Here is a 26,201-nt window from a genome sequence, read left to right as displayed (position 1 = left end):
GGGGCATTTCATGTTTCTTCATTCACTCACGTTTTCATCAAGTTGTTGCCCTGTGTTTTCCCCATTCTGCTTCCATTTCTCCTGCTTGCGTGGAAAGGCTAGCAGAGCAGGCAGCTTCTCTCAGTTGTGAGTGACTCAGTGCTGCGACTCCTCTTGTCTTGGCTTTGACATGTGACAGATCAGGATGGTCCATCTATAGCCACTTGCCATACCATCACAAATACTTTCCTGGTTGGTGCCGTTATAACACACACACATTTTTTTAAATCAACACTTTCATTAGCACACAAAAATGGTTGTTGAAAATGTAAAATTTGTGCAATTGCACTAAAATGAAAGAGCACTGTAATCCTATTTTTAAATATATGTATTTTAAACCCGTTGCACACCTCTGCCCTTATATTTATCATTCTAATGATGGGCGTGTTTCAAATTTACTCTTAACATGCTAATTAACTTTTTTTAAAATTCTAGTCCTGAAGAGTAATTGGGAAATAACATTTAAATAAGCATAAATTAGTACAGAAGGCTGATTCAAACATTATTTTTAAAGGTTGGTTCAGTGGTAGAGTCTCCTTACTTCAATCCTCAACATCTCGGGTAAGCCTGGGAAGATCCCACTTGGAGTGGACCTTGGGGCTCTTTGGTAGTGGGCACCCTGAGCAAGGCCACAATTTGGCGCCCCCAAATGGATCTCTTCAGTGAGGGATCTTCTCAACTGTGCGCCCCCTTGGCTTGGTGCCCTGTATGGGGGAACCTCCCACACCGCCCTCAATCTATTGGTGTTGCCAATACCAATGGTCAGCTTAGGTATAAGGCAGCTGCTCTCTGTGGGATCATCCCCACTCTTTTTCTCCCAAAATCTCTTCCATTTGTCCCGTCAGGTTCCCTGGAAAACCCACTGTTTACCGCTGAATTGGAACAATTGTCAGTTTGCAGAAAACCTCACTGATGTTTGCTTTGATTCAGCAGTAGACTGGGACCATGACTGTCATCTAGTCCCAGCCCCTGCAATGCAGGAATCCCAGCTAATGTATCAATGACAGATGACCATCCAACCTCTGCTTGAAAACCTCCAAGGAAGGAGAGTCCATCACCTCTCGTGAGAGTCTGTTCCACTGCTGAACAGCTCTTACTGTCAGAAAGCTTTTCTGAATGTTTAGTTGGAATCTTCTTTCTTGCAACTTGAAGCCATTGGTTTGAGTCCTACCCTCCAGAGCAGGAGAAAACAAGCATGCACCCTATTCCATATGGCAGCCCTTCAGGTATTTGAAGGTGGCTCTCATATCTCCTCTCGATCTCCTCTTCTTCAGGCTAAATATACCCACCTCCTTCAACCATTTCTCATGAGAATTGGTTTCCAGACCCTTGATTATCTTGGTCACCTTCCTCTACACACCTTCCAGCTTGTCAACATCCTTCTTAAATTGTGATGCCCAGAATTGGACCCAGTATTCCAGATGTGGTCTGACCAAGGAAGAATAGAGTGGGACTATGACTTCTCTTGACTGGGACACTAGAGACTTCTGTTGATGCAGCTTAGAATAGCATTAGCTTTTTTTGCTGTTGCATCACACTGTTTACTCATGTTCAGCTTGTGGTCCATCAAGACCCTAGATCCTTTTCACATGTACTGCTAGTAAGCCAGGTGTCCCCCATCCTATATTTGGGCATCTGGTTCTTCCTGCCCAAGTGCAGAACCTTACATTTGTCCCTATTGAAATTCGTTTTGTTAGCTTGCACCCAGTTCTCCAATCTGTTAAAGTAATTTTGAATTCTGATTTTGTTTTCTGCAGCATTAGCTACCCCTCCCTTCTTTTTAAGCTCCCCCCCCCCCTTTGTTGTTGCCATTTCTATGTAAATCTATCCTTTGGGAGGTGTATGCAAATATGAGGCACAGTGGCGTTTTGTGCCTGTTTGGCAAGGCCAGGCCCCCATTTGCATGGCCCCTGGCTGGGCTGAGTGGAGCTCCACTTCTTCCACAATGGTAAGATTGTCGTTTGCTTTCTGCCCAGGTATTTTAGGGTTGGTGTTCGGGAGAGCTTTCTGCTGGGAATCTGGGTCAGCTAAAAGTGAGTCCAACCGTGTGGCTTGTGGGGACTTGTTTTTTAAAATGGCAAACTGATAGAGAAATGTGGTAAACAGAAGATTTGAAAAATGAGAAAATGAAATCGACACTCCTAGGTGTTACCAAAGCCTAATAAAAATTGTGGTAACCATCTTTACGCTTCTTGTTTCAGAGAAGCTGTCTTCTTTGGGAATAAAATGTACTATGCAGTTGGTGGTCCTCCTCTGCCCCTCAGTTGTCAGGGGACTGGAACTGGGACTGATTTCATGTCACATCTGTTAAACACTGAGGACTGGCAGCTGCCACTATAATGGGTGGCGAGTATGTGGAAGAAGGACGTGCACATTGCAAGGTCTGCCCAGGCTGGGCAGAAATTAAGGCACCTCTTATCATGTAAACTCTTTGTAGAGATGCATTACAGACTGTGGGATTCATATGACTGGGTCAGGCCAATCCACAGTTGCTTCTGTATTGCTTTTTGATGTAGGATTGTTATCCTTTGTTCACTCACATTTTACAGAGCATCCGCACAACGTTGTCATCACATCATTGCATTCCAGTGTTGTCCTGGGCTTTTTGAGACTTGGTTATTTGGGTTGTCTGTGCGCTTAAAAATGCAACTCTGACATAAGTGTGTACTGGAACTATTTGGGGAGGGGGGTGTTAAATTCCTGGTTTCTTTCCAATATTTCTTTTCTCTTTTTTCCCATTAAAGCAAAACTGTACTATTTTAGAAGGTGGTATAGAAGGGACAATTAAACACTTGAGTTGCTTAACCTCAAGGCATGCAAAATACTGTAGTCTCTATTGGGCCACCTTCACCCTGCACCAAAAAAAGCACCCTCAATATTCTGTAGCTTTTTAATGTGAGTCCTTATACGCAGCAATCACTACTTAGTTTTTGCATAGCTCTATTTTGTTTCCAAACAGTTTGGCTCCATACTACCCAAGGGGATTCTTGATTAACAAATATAAGAGGAAGATTTTAATTTTGTTTTCTCTCTCTAATTTCCTTTCCTTCTTTTTGCAGAACATATTTGGGAAGAATAAGACTCCGTGAGCAACCTTTTATTGACTTGTGGCTTATACTCAACTGCAAGCAGAAAAGTGGGCTTCGAATCATAGAGCCATAGAATCGTAGAATGGCAGAGCTGGAAGCATAGGTGTAGCCAGGAATTGTGTTGGGGGCAGAACTGAGCTATCTGCCACGTGATTGGTCACTTAGTGACGTATTTTTATTTATTTACTTGATGGGGGGGGGGCTCTTACCATCAGAAACTTTTCCCTCACATTTAGTCAGAATCTCCTTTCATGTAATTTGAATCCATTTGTTTGGGTCCCACTCTGCAGCAGCAAAAAACCCAAGCTTATTCTATTCAGTATGGCAGTCCTTCAGATATTTGAATAAGGTTATTATATCACTTCTCTTATCCATGCTAAGCAAACCCAGCTCCCTCAACCATTCCCCACAAGGCTTGGTTTCCAGACCCTTGATCATCTTAGTCATCCTCCTCTGCACACCTTACAGCTTGTCAATATCCTTCTTAAACTGTAGTGTTCAGAACTGGGCACAATATTCCAGGTGTGGTCTGACCAAGGAAGAATAGAGTGGGACTATGGCTTTCCTTGCTTTGGACATTATACTTCTGTTGTTGCAGCCCAGAATTGCATTAGCATTTTTTGCTGCTGCAATCACACTGATGACTCATGTTAAACCTGTGGTCCACCAAAACCCCTAGATTCTTTTCACATGTACTACAGGCAATACATTTGTGCATCTGGTTCTTCCTGCCTAAGTGACATTTGTCCCTATTGAAATTCATTTTATTAGTTTTGACTCAGTTCTTTACTTTGGTAAGATCCTCTTGAACCTGGTTCTATCTTAGCTAGGTATTAGCTACCCCTCCTAGTTTAGTGTCATCTTCAAATCTGATGAAATCTTAATTCCTTCATTCAAGTCATATCCAAAGATATTGAGCAACACTGGGCCTCTGGCACCCCATTTGTCCTTTTTCCCTCTTCATCCCTTATTCTACTATCACCAGGTTGGGCACTGTTTTCCTTTAGGAAGAAGACAGAGGCAGGTACAGGTTGAACAGTTCTGCCTTCTCTCTGTCACCCAACAGCGTTTCTCTGTCTTCTCCATGCAGAGGGGCTGCCACTTGCTTGCTCTTCCTCTTGCTTCAAACATAGCCGAAGAAACCTTTTTCTTATCTGGAACCTCCTTGCAAGCTTGAGCTTGTTCTGAGTTTTAGCCCAACCTGACCTTCACCCTGCAAGTGTTGGCTACTCATTATATTCTTCCTTCGTGATTTGCCCCTTCTTCCATTCCTTACACATGCCTCTTTTAAATCTCAGCTCATCTGCAAGCTCCTTATGCAGTCACACTGTTGTTTTTTAGATGTCTCCCACTTTTCTTTCTTGTAAGAAATGTTTGCAATTGTGCCTTCAGTATCTCACCTTTAAGAAACTCCATCCATCACCGACTCCCTTCTCTTTGAGTTTTCAGATCATGGGATTTCACCCAGTAATTCCTTAATCATTTTGAAATCAGCTTTCTTAAAGTGCAGTATGTGTGTCCAGCTACACTCAGCTTTTCCTTTCCTCTGTCCAGTGGTACCTCGTGTTACATACGCTTCAGGTTACAGACTCCGCTAACCCAGAAATAGTACCTCGGGTTAAGAACTTTGCTTCAGGAGGAGAACAGAAATCGTGCTCTGGCGGCGCAGCAGCAGCAGGAGGCCCCATTAGCTAAAGTGGTGCTTCAGGTTAAGAACAGTTTCAGGTTAAGAACGGACCTCTGGAACGAATTAAGTACTTAACCCGAGGTACCACTGTATAATGAATCCCAAGAGGACATGGTCACTTTCTCCCAAGGTTCCCACTCCGTCCACCTCATTGATCAGTTCTTAGCTGTTCATAAGGTCCAAAATAGTTGACCCCCTTGCTGCTTTTTCCACCTTCTGGGAAATGAAATAGTGACTGGAGGCTTCACTCTTCAGTGTGTGGAATAAGGGTTAAGGTATAATTGTGATAAAGAGATTGGTATTCTTGTCCTCTTTCCCCCCTCTTCTTTTCTTTTTCTTTTCTCTCTTTTTTCTTCTCTTCTTTTGTTTCTTTGCTATCTTTCTCTCTTAGATCAGCCTGGCTTTTGTTGTATTTTATCTTAAAAACTTTAAATAGAAATTGATTCTTAAGAAAAACACATTGTCCATCCCCAGAGGATTATACAAGGCACAGAGGTTCTTCCACAGACAGTTTGCTGGGGAAAGGAGGAGGGTCCTGAGGGAAGACTATGCTAATGCACTGCGACAGAGCGTCTCTAGCAGATACTTGTTCAGTCCTTTTTGGAAGAGGAACAGGGAGATTGCCATCTTAGCTCATGAAGCTTCTGAATGTCTAATTTTGTTCCTGCCCTTCTTAAAAGGTCCAGAGTCCCACCTGTGCCTCCCAAGCGACCAGGTAAGCAGTGGAGTACATTACACAGGGATGCCTGTGTTGCGTTCATCACAAAGAAGTGGGGTGTGTGTGTCCCCTTTTAACTCTCAGCCCCTTAACAAGCTTCAGCTCCCAGAAATCTTTGGGGAAGCCATGGCTGTGTAAAGGGGTATCATAATGCTTTAAACATTTGGTGCAAATGTGACCTTAGAATATAAGGAAGCCTCCAAAACTCCTTTATTGCGGTGTCCTTAAGTCCCTGGGCACAAAGGCCATCAGCCCCTTTGAGCTGAGCTGCCCAGTTATGCTTTCAGTGGTGTTTTCCAAAGCCTTGAGAGACTGAATCTGTTTATTAATATGAAAGTTTTAAATGGTATCTTATGATGCTTGTTGATTTTGTTGCTGATGTCTGTTTTTTTGGGAAACACTTTGCGGGAAGTTTTGATAAAAACATGGCTGAGCCAAAGCCCTTTGTGTGTTTCAGAGAAACAGCTGCAGGGGGTAAGTATTCTGCACAACCAGCCAGCTCCCAGCCCTATCCCTGCCATCTTGACCCCAGAGCCCTCTTGACGTCTGCTCCCTAATGCCAACGTCACCCCTAGATAGCCCCCTATGGCAGACCATCTTTATGTCCAAGTGAACCTGAGTTTCTCTACTTGCTTCCCCCTTTTCCTGGGGGGGGGGGTTGTGTGTGTACTTGCCACCCAGTCATAGCAATGGCAAAGCCCTGTGTTTTTCTACCGCTTTCTACGGATAGCTCTCAATTCTGCCTTGGGAGAGATTGAGAAAAATCTATGGAAACCAGCCCAATGGTTGTATGTCCACTCCCCCTGAATCCTGGGAACTATTGTTTGTTAACGATGCCAGGATTGTAGCTCTATTAGTGTTAAACTACAGTTCCCAAGATTCTCTGAGGGAAAGAAGGCACTTTCAATGCATGCTGCACACTCTCAGGTGGATGTCCTCTGGACCTGGCTATTTGCTGGCTTCGATTTTGTTCTTAAGGCCCAGAGCGGTTTCTTTTGTGGCTGCTCCCTAGCCTTCCATGACTGCAACACAGCCTGGACCACCGCATATTCGAGAATGTGAGGGCCTCACCCAGCTTCCTCCTTCCATTCTTGTAGGTTCCCAGTGATACTCAAGAGGAGGAGGAAGACGATCTGTATACATATGAAGTCCCCCCAAGTAAAGGGCAGAGCAAGCAAATGGTTCCAGCGCTTGCAGAGAACATATATCTTGGTAAGTTGGGAAGGGTGGGTAAGACTCTGGAAACAGGACTCTCCAGAGTATGGAGGGGGGGAATGTGATCTAGTTTACATTGATAGGCAAGCCTGCCTATTTTGAACTTTCTGAAATAATATGTGAACCAAAGCACAGCCCCCCTTTGAAGGCGGCACTCCTCTGAATTTTGCAATGCAGTTCTCCAGCCAAGTAATGTGCATAAAAAATGCATATACTGGGGCAAAGTGTCCACAAAATTGCATATACTGGTGGAAATAGCATACAAGAGGGCATATAAGGGGAAATGGCTTTGCAAAAAATGTGTTTATCAGGCAGAATTGCAAACAAAGATGGGGTGGACTAGATGATCCTCGGGTCTACAATTCTATATTAGGAGCAATTAAAAATGAAACATTGCTGGATTTTTATGAGGACTTTTTTAAAAATTGCAAACTGATGTGGGAATGTGGAGAAATAAACTTAAGAGTGGAAAAATGAGGAAACAGAATTAATTGAGAGATTCCCCCATCCATACTCTGGAGCCATCATCACAACCAGCAAAGTTCCCTGTGCCATTTTGATTAACAAACTGGTTAATTGCAGGTTAAATGACAGTACTGCCAGGTAGGCTTATTCCAAGTTGGAAAACTGTACGCAGAGAGTGCTCATCAGTGAATCCCCATTGAACATGGTCTTAACAGTGTGTCCGTAGGTGACTGTGGAGGCCAATTCTGGATCCACACATCCATTCACAGTGGGGACATAGGTTTTCAGGCAGGAGTTGATCATGGTGAGGGTTTGCCAAGCATGCCTTCCTCTTCACACACCTCTTCCCCTTTCTTCCTGAGTTTGAGCATCTTCAAAGTCCTTTGGTAAAGGTTGTTCTCCAACTGGAGCGCTCGCAGGCCAGTGTTTCCCAGTTGTCAGTGTTTATACTACTTTTTTTTAAGATTTGCCTTGAGAAAGTCTTTAAACCTCTTTTGTTGACCTTCAGCATTACACTTTCCATTTTTAAGTTCAGAATAGAGTTGTTGATTTGGAAGATGATAATCAGGCATCTGAACAACATGACCAGTCCAACAAAGTTGATGTTGAAGAATCACTGCTTTGACACTGGTGGTCTTTGCTTTCTCCAGTACACTGGCATTAGGATTCTTAACAAATGTGCAAATGACGCACAACTGCTTTGCAGATGGTTGGGGACATGGAGGGGAAGGGCTGAAGGAACTGGATATGGACAGCCTGGAGAAGAGAGAGCTAAGAGGGCACAGTGATGTTACAAGTATCTGCCTGTCACACAGAAGGACTTCTTCTCTTCTGCCACCCAGAGGGCAGAACTAGATGGGTTTGAGTTGCAGGTGGATTTTGGCTGAACATTAGAAGAACTTTCTTGACAATAAGGATAGGGGACAGTTCAGTTCATACCTATAAAGAAGCCTACCTAATTTGAACTTTCCTAAACACTAGGCAGACAGAAACACAGCCATTTGAAATTGCAGTTGTCCAGCCAAGTAACATGTACACAAATACATACACTGGGATTAAGTTTCCATAAAAATGCATGTATTTGTGAAAATGATGCAGAAAAATGTATTATATTAGGGGAAATTGCATTGCAAAATGTGCATATTAGGCAAAAGTACATAAAAACATGTGTTTATGAGGAGAAATTTGTACTAAATAGCTAATGAATTTTCATGAGGATCCAAAATAGCAATAATTGCAAACTGATGTGGAAATGTAGAGAACTGAATAGAAGAGTAGAAAACTGAGAAACTGAAAGAAACTGAAATTGGCAGATTTGCCCATCGCTACTTGATAAGAAGATCTGTTTGTCAATGGGATCAGTTACCTAGATGGGTCGAGGTCTCCCTCATTGGAGGTCTTTAAGCAGAAGCTGCACAGGTGTCTGCTGGAGAAGCTCTGTCTCTGGAATACCTGCCTTGAGCAAGGTGACTGCATCACCTGCAAGCCCCCCCCCCCCCGGGATTCTAGTGGGAAGAGGGTGGGTGGGTGGAGTGAGCCATGTTGACCAGGAAGAGGAAGGGGAGAAGTGAAAGGTGCTTGTGGGGGTGCAAGAGTTATAGCTGGGACTTGTGATCTCCAGTTCCCTCTCAGGTTGTCTCTCTGTCCTTAGATCGCCCGGCCTTGAGGCGCTTCTCTGAGCCACACAACCTCCTCCAGCCCAAGTCCCTTCCGGTGAGTGATGTGTTGCTTGCACAGGCAGGACAGCTGTGCTCTCCAGACAGCCAAGTATCATCTCTCTGGCTAACTTGCAGGGCATTAAAACTGCAGGGAGAAATTGTATGTTCAGCATTTTTAATCATTTTCCTACTTTTTATAAGTTTTAAGTTAAGAAATGAAATCTTTTGGATTTGGGATGTGTCCTTTTCTTGAAAAGCAAAATTTCTTTTGCACAAGGGCTCAAGACACACAAGGACCTTCTCCAGATTGGTGTTTTTCTGCAGCACCATTGGCCCCCAAAAATAGTGTATTAGTGGTGGATTTATACTGAACCGTCCACACTCCCTTCTGTTTTCTTAGTTGTTCTGTGTTGCTTCCCTGGTATTACTGCATGGGTGTCCCTCCAGACGGCAATAGAGCCCTATAAATATCAGGATAATACCCCACCGTAAATGCATGGCATGAAAAGTTACAGGGCATGTACTGACGGGATGCAAAACTGTATGTCTGTCCACTCCAAAACTTTCACAATCACAAGCAGTGTTGAAAGCGGGATCTTGTCTAGCCCTACCAATCCCACCAGGAGCAGAAATCATCATGAATACAGAATAAAAAGAATGTCTGGAGTGTCCCCGTTTCAATGTGAAGCGCAATTCAGTTCTCTTTCATGCCTTGCAGTTCCTGTCCAAGCCTGGAGCAGATGCTGACGACTCCAGTGACGGGACGTTCAACTTCCTGGCCATAGAAAGAGGTCAGAGGAAGGGGCTGGGCTGAGAAGGGGAGCAGGTGGAAGGGGGGACTGAGGATGTCTGAAGAACCTGCGGGATCAGGCCCATGGCCCATCTAGGCAGAGGGCCTTCTCGGTAGTGGCGCCCACCCTGTGGAACGCCCTCCCATCAGATGTCAAAGAAATAAACAACTATCTGACGTTTAGAAGACATCTGAAGGCAGTTCTGCTTAGGGAAGTTTTTAATGACTGATGTTTTAATGTATTTTTAATCTTTTGTTGGAAGCTGCCCAGAGTGGTTGGGGAAACCCAGCCAGATTAATAAATTATTATTATTATTATTATTATTATTATTATTATTATTATTATGCCATTCCGTTCTCACAATGGTCAGCTAGATGCCCCAAAGGGAAACCAGCAAGCAGGATCCGAGCACAAGAACGCTCTCCTCCCACACAGCTGGTATTCAGAAGCATTGCTGTGGAGGCAGGCCAGAGCCACCAGGACTTATAGTCCATGAATCCACCCAGTCCTCTTTGAAAGCCACCCAAGTTGGCGGCCACCACTGTGTCCTGTGGCAGGCAGTTCCATAGTTTACCTGTGCATTGTTCATTTTTCTGTCCTGAATCTTCCAACGTTCAGCTTCATTGGATGTTCCTGAGTTCTAGCACCATGAGAGAGGGATATAAACTCTCTCCACTTTCTTCATGACATGCATAATTTTGTGTACTCCTTTCATGTCACCTCTTGCTCACCTTTTCTCTGAACTTAAAAGTCCAAATTCTGCAACCTGCCCTCAAAGAGAAGGCCCTTCATCCCTTGAACATTTTCATTGCCGTTTTCTGAACCTTTTGAACTCTAAAACTCCTTGTTAAGAAGAGGCGACCAGAACTGCGCACTGGACTCCAAGTGTGCTCTGGGGTTGTATAATGACATCAAGCAATTTTATTTTCAATTCCTTTTCTCATGGTCCTTGGCATGGAAATTGCCTTTTTCACAGCTGCTGCACACTGGGTCAACTTCTTCGCTGAGCTATCCAGTACAGCCCTAAGGTCTTGTGATTATTATGGGGTGATTGTCATGTTTGGAAGCTGGCAAGGCAAAGAGTCTTGCTGTTTTTTCACCTGACCCTGGAAAAGCCAGGCTGGGCCAGTGGGGGTTGAGGAAAGCTGTGGCACCGCGAGAGACAGACAGGCTCAGAACATAAAGCACTAAGCAGGTCTGTGCCACTTTCCAGATTAAATATCTGAGTCCAAGGCTCTTCAACAAAGAGGAGGGAGCGCTTAATTTGTTTTATATCTGTGCATGGACAATGGCAGCATTGTTAGCATCCGTGTGTCTCGAGAGACAATGGAGTATGCCGGGGGCGGGGGGTGAAATCAAACTGCTGCATTAGCGGCACCAAAATGGCCTGCCTGATGTGGTCCAAAGTAAAGCAGAGCAAGACGTTTGGCACCATCTTAGCTGCAGGAGTTGCTGGAAGGAGGCGTACAAGGCGCCATGCAACTCTTTTAGGGACTCCTTCCAGATTTGTATAGGGTTTAGTCTTTAGCCTTTACTTCTCCAAAAATATCCCACAAGGCAGTGGAGGTTCAGGATCAGAGATTTTCTTCTTCCCAGGCGGATAAGCCCCACCTGCCCCTCACTTCCCTCTCCAGCACAGGCAGAAACTGCCTTCTTGACTGGCGGACTCCCTGTTGTTCTCGGCTGCTCAATCTGCTGGAGCCTCTCTTTGCATGCAGGGGATAGGCAGTCCCTAACTAGCCGAGGGTTTCAGACCCATCAGCTCCCCTCACCTGGTTTAGCCAGCCAGTGGAAGCCATTCCCTGGGGTGTGGCTGCTGTCGCCTGCTGACAGCTTCTAAGAGCCACAGGTGAGATCTGAGTACACGGTAGGGACCAAAGGCTCACAAACCACCCCAGAAGGAGCATGACGTGCCCCCACCAGAGGCACTGCCCCCGCAATCACCCCATACATTTAAAACACTTAACATCCCCAAAGAATCCTGGGAACTGTAGTTTGTTAAAGGTGCTGGGAATTGTAGTGCTGGAGGGGTAGTCCACAGTTCCCAGGATTTTTGAGGGGTGAAGTGCTTCAAATGTATGGTGTATATGCAGCCTAAGTCTCCATTGAATTCAATTGGGCTTACTTCTGAGTTAAGCTTCATGGTTAAGCTCGTGCTGTCAGCTTCCTCCAGGGCATTCTCTGGTTAAATGTCACCATGAAGTCACAAGGTAGCCTAGTTTGATTCAGTCTCAACCCAGAATCTGTAATATGGCTTTGACAGCATGGCTCTACTTTACAGGGTTGTTGAACAGAAGCGAACAGTTTCCTCCAAAGTGCTATGAAATAAATATTCTTCTTAACCTGAGAGGCGGTGGTCCTTGCTTAGAAGCCCTTCCTCAAATCCTACATGTTGGTTTGCAATTACTGGGTGGTGTGTGGAAAGCACTTTGCTCATGCTCAGAAGTAATGCAGATCCTTTCTTTGCAGCTCTACAAAAAGGGATGATGAAGCAGTCTGTGCCGCCGCCTCTTCCTCTCTCAGCCCGACGGGGGTCTCTGCCAGTCCTGGGTCCCTCTGGGCCCCAAGCGAAAGCTCTCACCAGCAGAGGTAGGTGGAATTGCTAGCCAGCTGTGGCCTCACTGGAATCTGTGACTGAAGGTTGCTTGAGTAAATTCTTACTTCAGTTGACTGGAGACAGGCAGCTAAGGGTCTTTCAGAGTATTAAGTAAAATTCATTCCCAAGTTATACCTGAAGATCCTCTGCCTGCTTGTCTCCTTGTCTCCTAGATTAGACTACCAACCTTCACCCACCTGGTGCTCTCCAGATATTTTAGACTACAACTCCCGTCAGCCCGTCAGTGGTCTTTGGGATGGGAAGGGAAGAAGGCAGGGAGACCTACAGCATACCTTCCAGGTGCCCCAATTTAACTGGGACAACCATGCTTTCCTTCAAGGCGCCCTGGGCTCACCCTTCGTCTCGGAGTGCCCTGATTTTGCACCGACTGCGGTGGGGCTGGCGGAAGCGGCTCCTGCAACAGCAGTGGCATTGTGAAAGAGCACTTCCCGGCCTTTGGGAAGGAGGCGTGAGACTCTGGCAGGCTCCTGGAGCCCGCCTGCCTCTTCTCCTAAGTCGCCAAGCGCTTGCCTGGCTTTGGGAAGAGTCAGAGCACGGTGCCTTCTTCCCTAAGGCAGGGCTGGCAGCGCTTTGGGAAAGAGGTGGAAGGCCCGTGTCCCAGTTTTTATCAGCAGAATGTTGGATCATTTGCAACAGTAGGTGGAGCCAGAGCCCATGGCAGGCTGAGCCCACTCCTTGTAGCTTGGTCCTCTCATGGGCCTGGGAGACTCTCCACCCCAGGGCTGCCTCTGTGAGTCTAAGAATGGCGCCAGTTGGGTTCACTTTGCATAGGGGCTGCTTGAGGTCCGGTGGGAAAAGTAGGCTAAGGAATGAGATGTTAGTGTGTTGATGCGCACATCCCACTTGCTGAGTAGTGTGGGACCATATGTGTTACACACCACCCCAATTTCTGAGTGTCATGAGACTCCAGGGGCGCCAGCACTTGCCCAGGGTTCGGCTTCCTTGGAATGAAGGTCACTGGAGACTGAGGTGTCTTTAGGATACATGGCTTCATTTACACATATCTACAACCTGAGACTAAGGAGGAGGGGGCTGGGATAGCTCAGTTGGTAGAGCATGAGACTCCTAATCTCAGGGTCATGGGTTCAAGCCCCACGCTGGGGCAAAAGATTCCTGCATTGCAGGGGCTGGACCCTCAGGGGTCCCGTCCATCTCTATGATTTTAACCTTATAAAATTATAAGCTGACAGACGGTGCCACCTCCTGGCAGGCAGGTGGAAGCTGACTGAGGTTGCGGGGGGGGGCAGAGCCCAGTGGAGGAGCCTCTGCCAAAGTGACAGCCAAATAGCCCTAACCCCTCCCAGGGCTAAATGGGGTAACATGCTGAGAATGCCTCTGGTGTGGGGAGGGGGAGAGCCATGGCCCCAGGTGATAGGTGGGGGGAGAGGGATCCCAGGTGTGAGGCAAGTTGCCAGAAAGTGTGTTGGGTTTTTGGCAATTCCAGTGGGCAAACAGGGCTCTGCCCCCCCCCCCAGCCCCAACTGCCTGCCTTCTGACATACAAGGAGGGAGAAGATGGGGACCAAACTAGCATTCCTTGTCTCTGGCGCCACCAGCTGTGGGGCTCCCTGCTTTCTGCCCTACCAATATCAGGGGTACAACACTGAACAATTCCCATTACTGGTCTGGTTGTTAGTGGTGCCTTTGCAGAGTTAGATCTTAATATATATGCAGATATTTTGGTTTGAACTGTGCTTTTTTAAAAAATGAATGAATGAATGGACATTATTGAAATGTTATTACATGTTTGAAATGTACTGCGGCTGGTATTACTGAACTGCTTAATGGTTATTTTTATGTATTGCTGTTCTTGCTGTTCAATACCTTGCATATTGTAAGCTGTCTTGGTCACAATTTCCTTTGTGGAAGGGCAGCATATAAAATTGGAGTCCAATTCAGCCAACCTGGTGCCCTCCAGATGTTTTGGAATGCAGGGGCTCATGCTCATTGCTGTTTTTCTAGAAAAAGAGGTGCCAGAGCTCACCATGAACTTTTCCCTTGTTCTCTTAGAATGGCAATGGCGCCCACCTGAGAGGGGCTGGAACTGAGCTCTGCTGAGCTCCTGCTGCCTTTGGGAGGGGGTGAAGAGAATGGGGGCTGGGGGCTTGGGGAAAGAGGCAGAAGAGGAATTGCTGTTGGCTGCTAATTCTTGTCTTCCTTTGCACCACTTTGCAGATCCTTTACCAGCCCTGAAAGATGATGAGGTAACTAAGAACCCACCTGCCATTTAGAACATATGCTGCTTCAGATTACTGTCCCTGGTTAGCACATTTGCAGCAAGGGTACCTTGCAAGTTTCCCTGTGGGCAGCCGGAGACACGACCAAGACCATAGGAAGGACAAGATGGGCCCTCCCTCACCATTCCATGAGCAGAAGCTGACCTGTCTGGCTGCTGAATCTCCAGCACTGAAGAGTAAATAGTTCTCCCAAGGAACCTGAAGGAAGCAGCCCAGATTTAGGGGACCAAGGCAGGCCATGTTGCATACATAGCTCTGTCTTCCAATGGCGGGAGGAGGAGCTGAGGAGGAACTGCCAGGGGGCTGTTGCCACTTCCTTCTCCAGCATCTGCTGCCTGAGGCTGTTGTCTCATTTGGCCTAATGATAAGGCCGGCCCTGGCTGGAGAAGAAATCAGAGGGAAGCAAGTGATCAGCATGTGAGTGATGTTCTCTCTCTCTCTCTCTCTCTCTCTCTCTCTCTCTCTCTCTCTCTCCCCACCCCCAGGAGGAGACCCAAGAGGAATCGATCTACGTGGAATGTGAGCCCAGAACAGGTGAAGCCCCATTCCCCACCAGAAGCCACCACTGTGATGCTTCTAGGAAAGGACTGTAGCTCAGTTCCGGATAGCAGACTTAGCAAGCGGAAGGTCCCGGGGTCATCAACGCCTGCCATCTCTGACTTATGATGGGAAAGACCTTTTGTCCAGGACCTTTGGGGCCTTCTTAAGGGCTGCTCCCAGACTCATCTTGTCCCCCGCCCCCGCCACTGATGGCCTCCTGACAGCAAAACAATCCTCTGTGTTTTAAACCATATTAAGGTAAAAAGGTAAAGGACCCCTGGACAGTTAGGTCCAGTCAAAGGTGACTATGGGGTGTGGTGCTCACCTTGCTTTCAGGCCGAGGGAGCCGGAATTGTCCACAGATAGCTTTCCAGGTCATGTGGCCAGCATGACTAAACCGCTTCTGGCACAACAGGACACCGTGATGGAAACCAGAGCACACGGAAACTCTGTTTGCCATATTATCTTCCTTTCATTATGTCCTTTAAGCAGCTGCCATTTTAACATTGTCTTTGATCTTCATTGTGATTTTGCTTATTTGTTGCATATTGGACTTTATTGTTGACCCACTAGGGCTTTTTTATTTTGTTAAGGGTGATCATCATCTTAGTGATCCAAACATGTGACAAATGGATGGATGGTCTGCTGTATCTGGAATACGGCAGCTTCACATTGTCCCCAGTGGTGCTAGGTGCTTGTATCCAGCAGACGCCAGCTGGGACCAAACCCGCCCAAAGAGGGGTGCTGAGCTCCAGCCTGCCACCTTCCTCGTGGCCTGATCCTCTTTTTTCCCCTTCCAGCCTCCGTGTCCCGCAAAGTGCTTCCTTGTCCAACCCCAGTGCCTCCTGTCCAGCCTCTGAAGCAAGCCAGGTGAGTGTGTCCTCCTTCCAGAAGAGAAAATCCCAGTATCTGTACATCGGGGTAGCCCACATGGTGCCCTCCAGATATTCAAAGAATCATAGAATCGTAGAGTTGGAAGGGACCCCAAGGGTCATCCAGCCCAGCCCCCTGCAATGCAGGAATCTCAGCTAAAGCATCCATGACAGACGGCCATCCAACCTCTGCTCCAGCCCTCATCAGCCACTGCAGCATGGCCATTGGTCAGGAAGGATGAGAGTGAAAACACCCATGAACACTGAGATAGGATATTCGTCTCTCTGTCCCTTACTATCTCTTCAGAGGGGCAGCGGTTTTCCAGGGTCCTTGGCAGGTATCCCTCACTTTAGCCCTGCATTCTGGGACTCACTGCACTGAAGAGTCTGAGAGCTGAATGAAGTGGTCTTTCTTTGAGCCAGGGGTCAATCCGACACTCTTGCTTCTGCACTTGCACCGCACCCCCATTTTCAGTGGTGATGCTCAGTATTAGGGAGGGGCCCCATGCACTGCCTCCCTGACCACTCCTGGCCCTGCCCTGAACAAGTGCTCAGCAATCAGCATAGTGGGCTGGCCTGTTCTAGACTGGAGGAACCAGTACCTAGGCTGGCTGTGCTCCTGGATCCAGCCTTGTTGCTTGAGACCCAGGTCTTGTGCCAAGGAGCACCTTCTGCAGCTGCAGCTGGTTCAGCAGCTATGGTCATCCCTGGTCCAAGGTGGTCTGAGAACAGTGTTGCATGCTCTAGAAATTTCCTGTTCCGATTCAGAAGCTGCACAATGTGGCTGCGCTAACTACCCAATGGGTCACTGTTGCTTACTGAGAGGGCGAGAGGCAGAGGGGTCAGTGCAGTGCAAGGACAGCAGTGCAGCCAATCCAGAACTGCCCCCAGCACATTTGCAGGGCATGGACTCCCCAACCCTTCTCCCCTCCCCCCCCCCCCCCCGTGACAGCGACTCACCTGCCCAGAAGCTCTTGCCTCACCCTGTGAGCTGCTCCTGCTCAGATTTCTGAAGTGTGTCTACCAAGGCTTCTCTTTACTGTTGCTGCTATTTAAACTGTTAATGGTTTTAACCAGTGTTTTTTTCTGGGGGGACGTGGGGGGATGCATACCGCTAAACATTTCGTGAATCTAAGTTTGGCCTCATTGAGGGGCAGTATTTCAATATGAGTAGGAAAATGAGAATACCCGTAAACATTTTTTTTTAGGGGGGGAAAGCACTGGTTTTAACTACATATTATGATTTGGAATGACATTGTATTTCACTTTGAGGTCACAATGGGATCAAAAACAGCATGTAAGTGCATGAAATAAAGACATAGTAGTTGTTGTTAAGAAGCAGTGCTGTCTTGAACAGAGATTAACTGCTCTCTGAAATTCACCAAGGACCTGGGCACGTTCACAGTTCTTTCCCTTTTCATAATCAAATGCTCAGTCTGAGACCTGGGTTTGCAAATCTGTGGATCAAGGGGTTCTAGATCCTAAACGTCACAGGGCTAATGTCACACCACAATCCTATTCTCTCCCCCCCTCTCTCTCTGATGTTAGGCCAGCAACCACTCCATCAGGACCCCAGAAGGTAGGTGTGGGGGCTGGCAAGGGAGCACTAGAGAGCTTGAGATGAGGGTGATGGCCAGGGGAGGTCTCTGGAACTTTGCATTCATGGGCTTAACTGTTGTTTTGTTTTGTTTTGCTATGCTAAGGCAGGCCACCACAAACTCAGGATGCAGCAAACCAAACTGCTTAACCTACCCTACAGGGCTGTTGTGCTGAGAAAATGGAGGGAGGGAAGAGAGGAACTTGTTCATGAGAAGAAAGGGCAGGATAACTAAAGGGACCTATGGGACCACTTTGTCTCAGATTTTCCTGCTTGGCAATTGCACTCCTCAGAGGAGGCATCACTAAGCGAACCGAGTGTCCTAGAGTTGCACTTAATAAGCACTTGAGGGCTGGCTTTTAGTGTTGCAGCTCCAGCCCTCTGGAGTAAACCATGAACTGAAATTAGACAGGTGCCTAGCGCCTTGATAACATTTTTGTTTAAGGAGGCTTGCCCTGAAGTGCGTGACCCAGTCATTTTAGGGAATGAAACCTGTGAATTTTTATAAATGCATTTATTGCTTTTAGTTTAGTGAGTTTGTAATTTTTTTGTATGGTGGTTTATAAATCAGGCCTGTGATGAGGAAGAGGATGTCCGGGAGCAGGGGTACATGGAGTTAGCCCTATGCAATTGCTGGGCAACAGGTAGAGATACCTAGGTTATGGGAACAGGAAGTGAAAACTCTGTGCGCTCGTTTTCTTTCCAGGCCTTTGCAGAAAACCTGTGCAAAGGTAAGTGCCACACCCTGAAGCCTCTGCATCAGCCTTTGCCAACCTGGCCCCTCCAGATGTTGGACTACAGCTCCCACCAGCATAGCCTCCAACATGTGGAGTCCCCAAACTCGGGTGCACGAGATCATGGAGCCCAAAGGATGTGCTTTTTTCAGGACCGTGCTCTCACTATGCCCAAAAATGTGTGTTTTGGGGTGCTGCACAAGATTGTAGCCCTGAAAAGAAGCGTGTTTCTGGGGCAAGATCTTGGTGCAAAATTGTGTGAGATCATGGTGACCTGGGGGATGGGGGATGGGATGTCCTGGTTTTTCTGGGACACTTGTGGGGCGAATGCACCAGCCCCAGCCATGTGATGCTGAGGATTGGGGGCTTATTCTAGTGGCTATCTTTGGGATCCCCTCCTAGTCTGTGGTTTCATATCTGTAAGATGAAATTCTGTAAAAACAGAGATTGCTAAAATGATCAAAGAAGTCTCTTTTTGAGTTAATGACTTTAGCCAAGTGTGTTGAGTATCTCTTTGCACGGCTGCCATGGAATTTTGAAGGGGTCTGGCCACGCCTTGAATTTTTTTTTGCAGGGGGGCTTGGTGCCCCTGCTCAGCTGTACATGAAGACTGGACCAGGGATCATCTTCATGCAGAGCAGATTCCCGATCCCCAAGCGACAGCTGTGCCCTGATCTTGATTGCTCATGCAGTGTGTGTGTCATTCATGCACTGATGTGGCACAGGGAATATTTGCCTATGTAATACATATCTCAGAAACCCTGAAATGTTCTATCTATTTCAGGTGTGTGTCTGAAGAGTGGATCTGTGCCAGAGGTGAGCAAGGAGATCTTGCCTGAGGATTCTTTGGCTGCCCTGTCCTCTTGCTTATAGAGCAGCAGTTAAAGTTTAACCTCCCTAATCCCATGGGGCTAAGCATAACAACTGTGGGGGGGGGGCACTGCTGTAGCTAACACAGGATTGTTACCAACAGCAAAGAGTCCTGCAGTATCTTAAGGATAATGCATTTATTATGACATAAGGGTTTGTGTTCTAGAAGAGTGATGCCTCTTCTTTCGCCTCCCATGCCTCATTATCAGGGCACATATGAATTTATTTAGTATTGCCGTGGGTGTGGGGTTTTGAGTTTACTTTATTGCTGCAATGTGCCCAAGAGTGGTATTATGGGTGGGCAAATCTGTCCATTCATTCCACCATGGGTTTTTTCAGTTTGTGATTATTATTTTTAAGTCCCCATTAAAAATTGTCGTCATTTTAGTGCCCTTTCCTCCTAATACACACATTTAAAAGCAGTTCCCCCCAATATAAACTTTGTATGTTGTTTTCAAAAACTTATGCATTAATATGCACAATTGACCCTGCGGATGCATTTTTGTACACATTGTTTGATTGAGAAATGCACTGCAAATTTTTCAGAAGTGCAAATTTAGTTAGTTTCTGATTAAAATGCAAGCAAAATCACATTTCTCCCCACCCTCCCACTGAACCCCTCTGTGGTACGTGTGTGTGTGTGTGTGTGTGTGTGTGTGTGTGTGTGTGTGATCTCAACCAGTGCTCATAAAACTTTACTGTTTGTTGTGTTTTGCTTTGCTCCTTTTTTTTGCAGTTGGACTTTAAAAACACCCAGGAGGGAGCCTTTCACCTTTGCTTGACATGCCATTTGTTTAATTTGCCCTTGTTCTCTGCTCCTCTGACTAGAACAAAGAGCACTTTTAACATATGGTTTCCAGGTGTTCTCCCATCCAGGTACCTGGCAGGGCACGTTTTCTGTAGCTGCAGCAGTAATCTTGCCACCTCCCCAGAGAAATCTGAAATGGTACCTGTGGGCGGAGGTCTTCAGTGATGGTGGAAAGACATGGGTCCGAATGGAACTGCCACTTTCGTCTGTGCCCCTACCATTCCCTGTGACTGTGCTTGCCTTATCATCTGTTACATTCCCTTAGGATTTTTGCATGCAAAACAAGGCCTGGTATGCAGGGAGCTGTGACCGACATACGGCTGAGGCTGCCCTCCTCCGGTTTAATAAGGTAAAGGTGAAGTTGCTTTCCTGAAGTTGCCCTGCAGCACCATCATAATGCAGCTGCTGTTCAAGGAAGAGGCTCTTCCAATCCCTTTGCCTTCTGGAGCCACGAAGTCTCCATGGTGCTCACCAGCTGAATTAGCTGCAGCTAAGTAACTCGGAGGTCCAGCAGCTGCGGCTGAATGGGATTTCTGAGTGTCATGAGACCAGAAGAGAGAGAAACCCTGCAGGGAGCCAGTTTGGGAGGCAGGCTTGGGGGCTCGATTCTAAAGGCGTCAGTGTAGCACGATGAACAGATCATCTGATACTGGGCACAATCAACCAATACATTTTCTTGCTTAACCCCACTGGCTGGCAGGAGCTGGGCAAAGATAGGATATCCTGTGGTTAATGGGGAGGAATTTTCCACAGAAGACGTCCTTGGGCACGCACCGCCTCTGGGCATTCTGCTCCCTGGAGCAGCTGCCTCATGGGTGGACTGGCCTTGGGTCAGAGCACACCTGAAGTAGTGTGTCCAGTTCTGGGCACCATGTTTCAAGAAGGGCCCCTTTTGGGGGCACAGCACAAGCCTTGCATCCCAAAGGCCCCAGGGTCACCCCCCCACTGGCATCTTCAGGGAGAGCTGGAATGCTGTGGAGACACTGCCAGTCAGTGTTGGCAGTACAAGGTTGGCTGGATCAGCGCTCTGCATGAGGAAGCTTCCTATGCTCCAGAGGACATTGACCAGCTGGAGCGTCCGGGGGGGGGGGGCAGCCAGGATGGTGAGAGTTGGGAAACCAGGCCTATAAGGAATGATAGAAAGAGCTGGATATGTTTAGCCTGGAGAAAAATGAGAAGGAAGAAGAGGAGACATTGTATGGAGAATGGCACTTGTGGAGATAATTATTTATATATTATATTTATATAACACCTTTCCTTCCAAGGAGCTAAAGTTGTTGTATATGGTTCTCCTCCTCCCCATTTCTTCTTCACAGCAACACTGTGAGGTAGGTTAGGCTAAAAGGTGGTGACTGGCCCAAGGTCACCCAGTGAGCTTCATGGCTGAGTGGGAATTTGAACCCTGGTCTCCCAGGTCCTACTCTGACACTGTGACCATTGCACCACACTGTCTCTCACACTGGTTTTACCTTTTGTTAAAACTAAGGTCATGTGTGTCTTGTCTCCTTTGGTTGATGGAGACCATGATGATTTGGTATACAAGATTTGGTTGAAGGAATGATAAGATTGTATAGTAAAACAGGATTGAAGATTGTACAGTAGAATATGAATAATAGCTACTGGCTTTTAAAGAGAGGAGGAGGAAATGGGGGTTTAAATTTTCTCTTTGTGTTGAATTTATTGTATACATGCAATGCAAAATCAACAAAAAAAAATGGGGGGGAGGTTATCCCAAGGGCTGAAAAGGAGGAGATGGACAGGCTTCTCTTCTGCTGCTCCACAAGGGAGAACTAGAGTCAAGGGAAGTAACAGAAAGCAGGTGTCGGCTGCACATGATGAGACACTTGCCCTATTAAGCAGTGAAACTGACACTTAAATTATGGGCTGGGGGAAGAAAGCCTATTCCAATTCCAAGATCCAGATTTTCACTTGCATTTGACGTCTCCTCCCTTAACCTGAATGTCTCCACCCTCTTTTTTCACAAAAGGACAGTGCCTACCTGGTGAGGCAGAGCTCACGACACGGCTGGAACCAGCCATTCACTTTGTCTGTGCTCTTCAAGAAGCACGTCTACAACATCCCCATCCGCTACTTAGAGAGCAGTCATCAATACACGCTTGGCAAGGATGGCAGGAGCCACGAAGAGGCGAGTGCTCTCTTTCTATGTTGGGAGGGCCATGGTGCAGCCGTAGAGCAGGCAGAAGGTCGCAAGTTCCATCTCCAGCATCTGCAGGAAAGGCTGAGAGACCCTCTCTCTGCAATACTGGAGCTCCGCTGGCAATCAGCTTAGTCAATGCTCAGCAGGTCCACTGAGTCCTGTCACCTGTATTTCTCGTGTTTTTCATTTCAGGGGGATTACCGGTATGTGGAAGAATGTTCCAACTGTGCTTACTCTCCTTTTATGACAAAGAGATGCTGGAAACTAAGTTGTGGAATGGGCACCAAAAATTGGTTGCAGGCCACTTTAATCTTGCTTCAGCTGTTGCTCCTCCTTCTCTTGCCCCTCCTGCCTCCCTGCCTCCCTCAGTGTGGGCTCCCATGGACAGGTATCCCCAAACTCAGCCCTCCAGATGCTTTGGGACTGTAACTCCCACCATCCCTAGCTAACAGGACCAGTGGTCAGGGATGCTGGGAATTGTAGTCCTAAAACATCTGGAGGGCCAAGTTTGGGGGTGCCTGTCCTAGGAGAAGGAGTCAAATTAGTTAAGTGTACACTGAAATGTGAACTGAACTGTTTTTCTCTCCCATCCCCAGCCAGAGGGCACCTGATGTAGGGCCACCTTGCAGAAGCCAAGGAGGTCCAGGTCTCCTCAGTGTCTGGATAAGTACCTGGTAACCCCCTGCCCACCACCCAGAGTTCCATGATGGAAGAAACAAATGCGCCCGTCTCCCTCTCAGCTCCCACCCACACTATGCATGTTAAAGCACTGCTGTACCACCTTAAGAGCCACGGCTTTCCCCAAAGGATTCTGGGAGCTGTAGTGGTTGAAGACCCCCTAACAATTCCCAGCGCCCTTGGCAAACTACTGTCCCCGGGATTCTTTGAGGGAAAGCCATGTCTCTTAAAGTGGCCTAGGTGTGTGTTCAGTATATAGGGTGAATGTGACCTCAGTCAGCAGAGCTCTGCCACCTCGTGACTTGAGGGAAACTGGACTAAAAAAGCTAGTCCCTTGAGGTACAGAAAGAAGCTGACCTGCTCCCTGTTCTGCTCTTTTCCTTGCCAGCTCTTTGACAGCGTTTCCAGCATCATCCAAAGCTACAGCAAGCGCCCCTTGGTGCTGGTTGATGGCAGCACTTCTGCCAAGGAACAGACTTGCTTGCTGTTTCCAGTGAAGCCATGACTTTGGGGCCTGGGGAGTAGGACCAGCTATGGGGGAAGATGGGACGTCCTCCCTGACCTCAGGCACGAACGGCTTCATTTGCCCGGCTGGACCAACACAAGGCCAAAGGATCAGTGTGGCACCCTGGCATTCTGCAAAAGGTTCTTGTGAATCATTCTTCAATATTCCTCAGTAGCCTTCTTCTGGCAAACAGCAGTGCATCTGCAAATATATTCCACTGGTACTGAAACGGCAAAGCAAGGGAACTTGTGGGCTGGTGGGATGGAAGGGAGAGTTTAGCAGGGATTCCCACCTAAGGCACCAGTCCTGCTGTTGGGTGGTTTTATTTGTTACAAAATTGAAATGTTGCACCCAGTTAATAACACTGTTGCACAGCACTCCAATCTCTGAGCAATGTGAGATTCCAGGGGTTCCAGGCGCTTCTCCAGGGCTTGGTTCCCTCGGAATGAGGGGCAGCGGAGACTGTGGCATCTTTAGGATATGTGGCTTATGTACACATATGTGCCTACGATGAGCCTACGGTGGAAGGGCTCACAGCATTAGCACCCCAAGAGGGTCTTGCTTCTCCCAAAGGCACAGCCTGGGATTCAAGCAAAAACCAGGCATGGCCCTGTCTCTCAGCTGCCCAGCCTGCCGCCTCCTGCTTCCAGCTCCCCACTCACACACCTCAACTCTGGCCTTTTGTCTTTCTTCTTCTTTGGCGATCCCTCGTAGCCAAATAAGATTGCCTTCCATAAACACGGTGTTAACAATGAGTCCGTAAGTGACTGTGGAGACCAATTCTGGATCCACACGTCCTTCCACAGTGGGGACATAGGTTACCAGGCAGGAGTTGATCACAGTGAGGGTTTGCCAAGTGTGCCTTCCTCTTAGCACCTTTCTCCCTTGCGTCCTGAGTTCAAGTGTCTTCAAAGCCCAGGACACCTTTGGTAAAGGCTGTTCTCCAACTGGAGTGCTCGCAGGCCAGTGTTTCCCAGTTGCCGGTGTTTATACTACATTTTTTAGATTTGCCTTGAGACAGTCTTTAAACCTCTTTTGTTGACCACCAGCATTACACTTTCCATTTATAAGTTGGGACTAGAGTAGTTGCTTTGGAAGACGATCATCAGGCATCCGCACAACGTGACCAGTCCAACAAAGTGGATGTTGAAGAATCATTGCTTCAACACTGGTGATCTTTGCTTCTTCCAGTACACTGGTATTAGTTCTCCTGTCTTTCCAAGTGATGTGTTAAATTTTTCGGAGACACCGTTGATGGAATCTTTCGAGAAGCTGGAGATGGTGTTTATCAGTGGTCCATGTTTCACAAGCGTACAGTAATGTTGGTAGTACAATAGCTTTGTAAACAAGCATTTTGGTTTCCCTGTGAATGTCCTGGTCCTCAAACACTCTGCACTTCAATCAGGAGTAAGCCGCACTCGCAGAGCTCAGGCAATGCTAGATTTCAGCATTTTGTCTTTCTAATTAATAGACAATTGAGGAATGGGGACCCACTTCCTTTGTTACATTAACGACCCATACTTAGGGGGCCACTACCAATAAATTTGTCAGGCCGTTCCAACAAATTAGTCCTTGTTGAATCCAGGAATTGGAAGGGACTCCGGCATACTCAGACCCACTAGCCCCAGCCCGAAACTCAAAACACTACATTCTTAACTCAAAGGTGGATAGCTTTCAGGCTTGTTGGATCTACTTTGTCTTTTCCTAAATTCGCAAGAACTGCCAATATCAGCTGACACAAGAATCCACTCCTGGCAGGCTTTCGCCTTCATTTTAGTAACCTAATTTATCTGGGGGGAAATGTAAGTTTCCTTTTGCAATTGTTAAAACATTGGGAGTCATAAAGCCTTTCTGATCTACTACAAATCACCCTGAAATCTGCCAGTAGACCCCTGTCTCCCTTCTGCTCACCCCAATTCTAGAAAATCTTGGTTTCCGTATGTAGTATTGATATACAGTTTTGTTTTAACGTATGTTAAAATCTATTACATTGCAAAGCCCAGGCTTTTATTTTGAAAACATTATTCCAATTTCCCTAGCTGCTCATCCTCAGAAGAAAAATGAATTACAGTAACAGAGTAACTCAACTCATCTGTTGCTGTATTTTCTAATAACTACAAGGATTTTATTCTGCATGAAATTGATGCAAGGCCCAGCATGACTTGCAAATTACAGCCCATCTAGTAGGAAAGCATTTCCCCCTCCTATTCAGCACAAAGAAGCATCAGGAGAATAGCTTCCAGGAACATGTAGAGAATGCCCACGAGAACCAGCTAAATCAGTACAAAACTATATAGCTGTACTGATTGCCTCAGAATATATTGCCTTCTAGTTTGTAGTGATTTTTCTAAAATGATAATGCTTATTCTCATCTTGGTTCATTTTGTCAGTAGGGTGGGTTTGTTCCGTTTGTTGTTTTCTATATGACCTGTCATATGAACTCAATAAAACATTATAAAGAAGAAGGTGGCCAGGTGCCCTCCTTTACAGAGGATGGTCCTCTAAGCCATCCTGTATTTGAAGGCCTGCCCAGTCCAAGTCCAGTTTAAAGAAAAGGAACACTAAGAAGGGTGAGCGCTGGAGCTCTGCGGTGGAGCAACTGTCTTGCATGCAGAAGGACAATGCAATTATCATAGGTGCAGGAGTCCTGGTCTCTTCTGCATCTGGCCAGACTACATGCCTGTTCTGTGACATTTTGAGGGGTCCTAATAAAGGTTTGGCCTGTTGTGCATTTGGGAGGGTTTTTTCTTTGCAGAGCTCAACAAGCATTTTTTAAAAAATTGGAAATGTCAGTCTACTGGCAACTCACTGAATGACCCGAAGGTGTCCTCAGTTTTCACTAGATCTTGCCTCTCCAATAAGGGACAGCAAACAAAACCCCAGAGGGCCGGAACCTTTCACGATTCCTTGTGTTTTCTTCGCCA

At 46.9% G+C, this 26,201-nt stretch overlaps 1 protein-coding gene and 1 long non-coding RNA gene across 4 annotated transcripts in view; both read left to right on the top strand.

The window, feature by feature from the left end:
- The window catches only part of LOC310769970, a 166,838-nt gene extending 141,096 nt beyond the window's left edge, over positions 1-25,742 (top strand). Inside the window, exon 2 of the long non-coding RNA XR_014551902.1 lies at positions 24,110-25,742. This is a non-coding gene — a long non-coding RNA (uncharacterized lncRNA). The remainder of the gene's footprint in view (positions 1-24,109) is intronic.
- Positions 1,928-25,742, top strand: LOC310769811 (SH2 domain-containing protein 6-like). 3 transcript variants are annotated; one of them, XM_083629602.1, is made up of 17 exons: positions 1,928-1,987; positions 3,099-3,124; positions 5,496-5,530; positions 5,991-6,007; positions 6,631-6,745; positions 8,865-8,926; positions 9,590-9,662; positions 12,132-12,251; positions 14,454-14,482; positions 15,001-15,049; positions 15,856-15,925; positions 17,476-17,506; positions 18,231-18,255; positions 19,043-19,074; positions 20,202-20,285; positions 21,924-22,082; positions 23,161-25,742. In XM_083629602.1, the coding sequence occupies exons 1-17, from the start codon at positions 1,943-1,945 to the stop codon at positions 23,275-23,277; spliced, it is 1,089 nt and encodes a 362-aa protein (XP_083485728.1). In that variant the 5' UTR covers positions 1,928-1,942; the 3' UTR covers positions 23,278-25,742. The 3 variants fall into 3 exon arrangements, with proteins under 3 accessions (XP_083485728.1, XP_083485727.1, XP_083485729.1); XM_083629601.1 differs by having other exon boundaries at positions 20,202-20,291; XM_083629603.1 differs by lacking the exons at positions 18,231-18,255; positions 19,043-19,074 and having other exon boundaries at positions 20,202-20,291.
- Positions 25,743-26,201: the final 459 nt, after the last annotated feature.

Source organism: Podarcis filfolensis, assembly GCF_964270895.1.
Source record: "Podarcis filfolensis genome assembly, chromosome: 8".
NCBI lineage: Eukaryota > Metazoa > Chordata > Lepidosauria > Squamata > Lacertidae > Podarcis > Podarcis filfolensis.
This window is presented reverse-complemented; position numbering and strand designations above follow the sequence as displayed.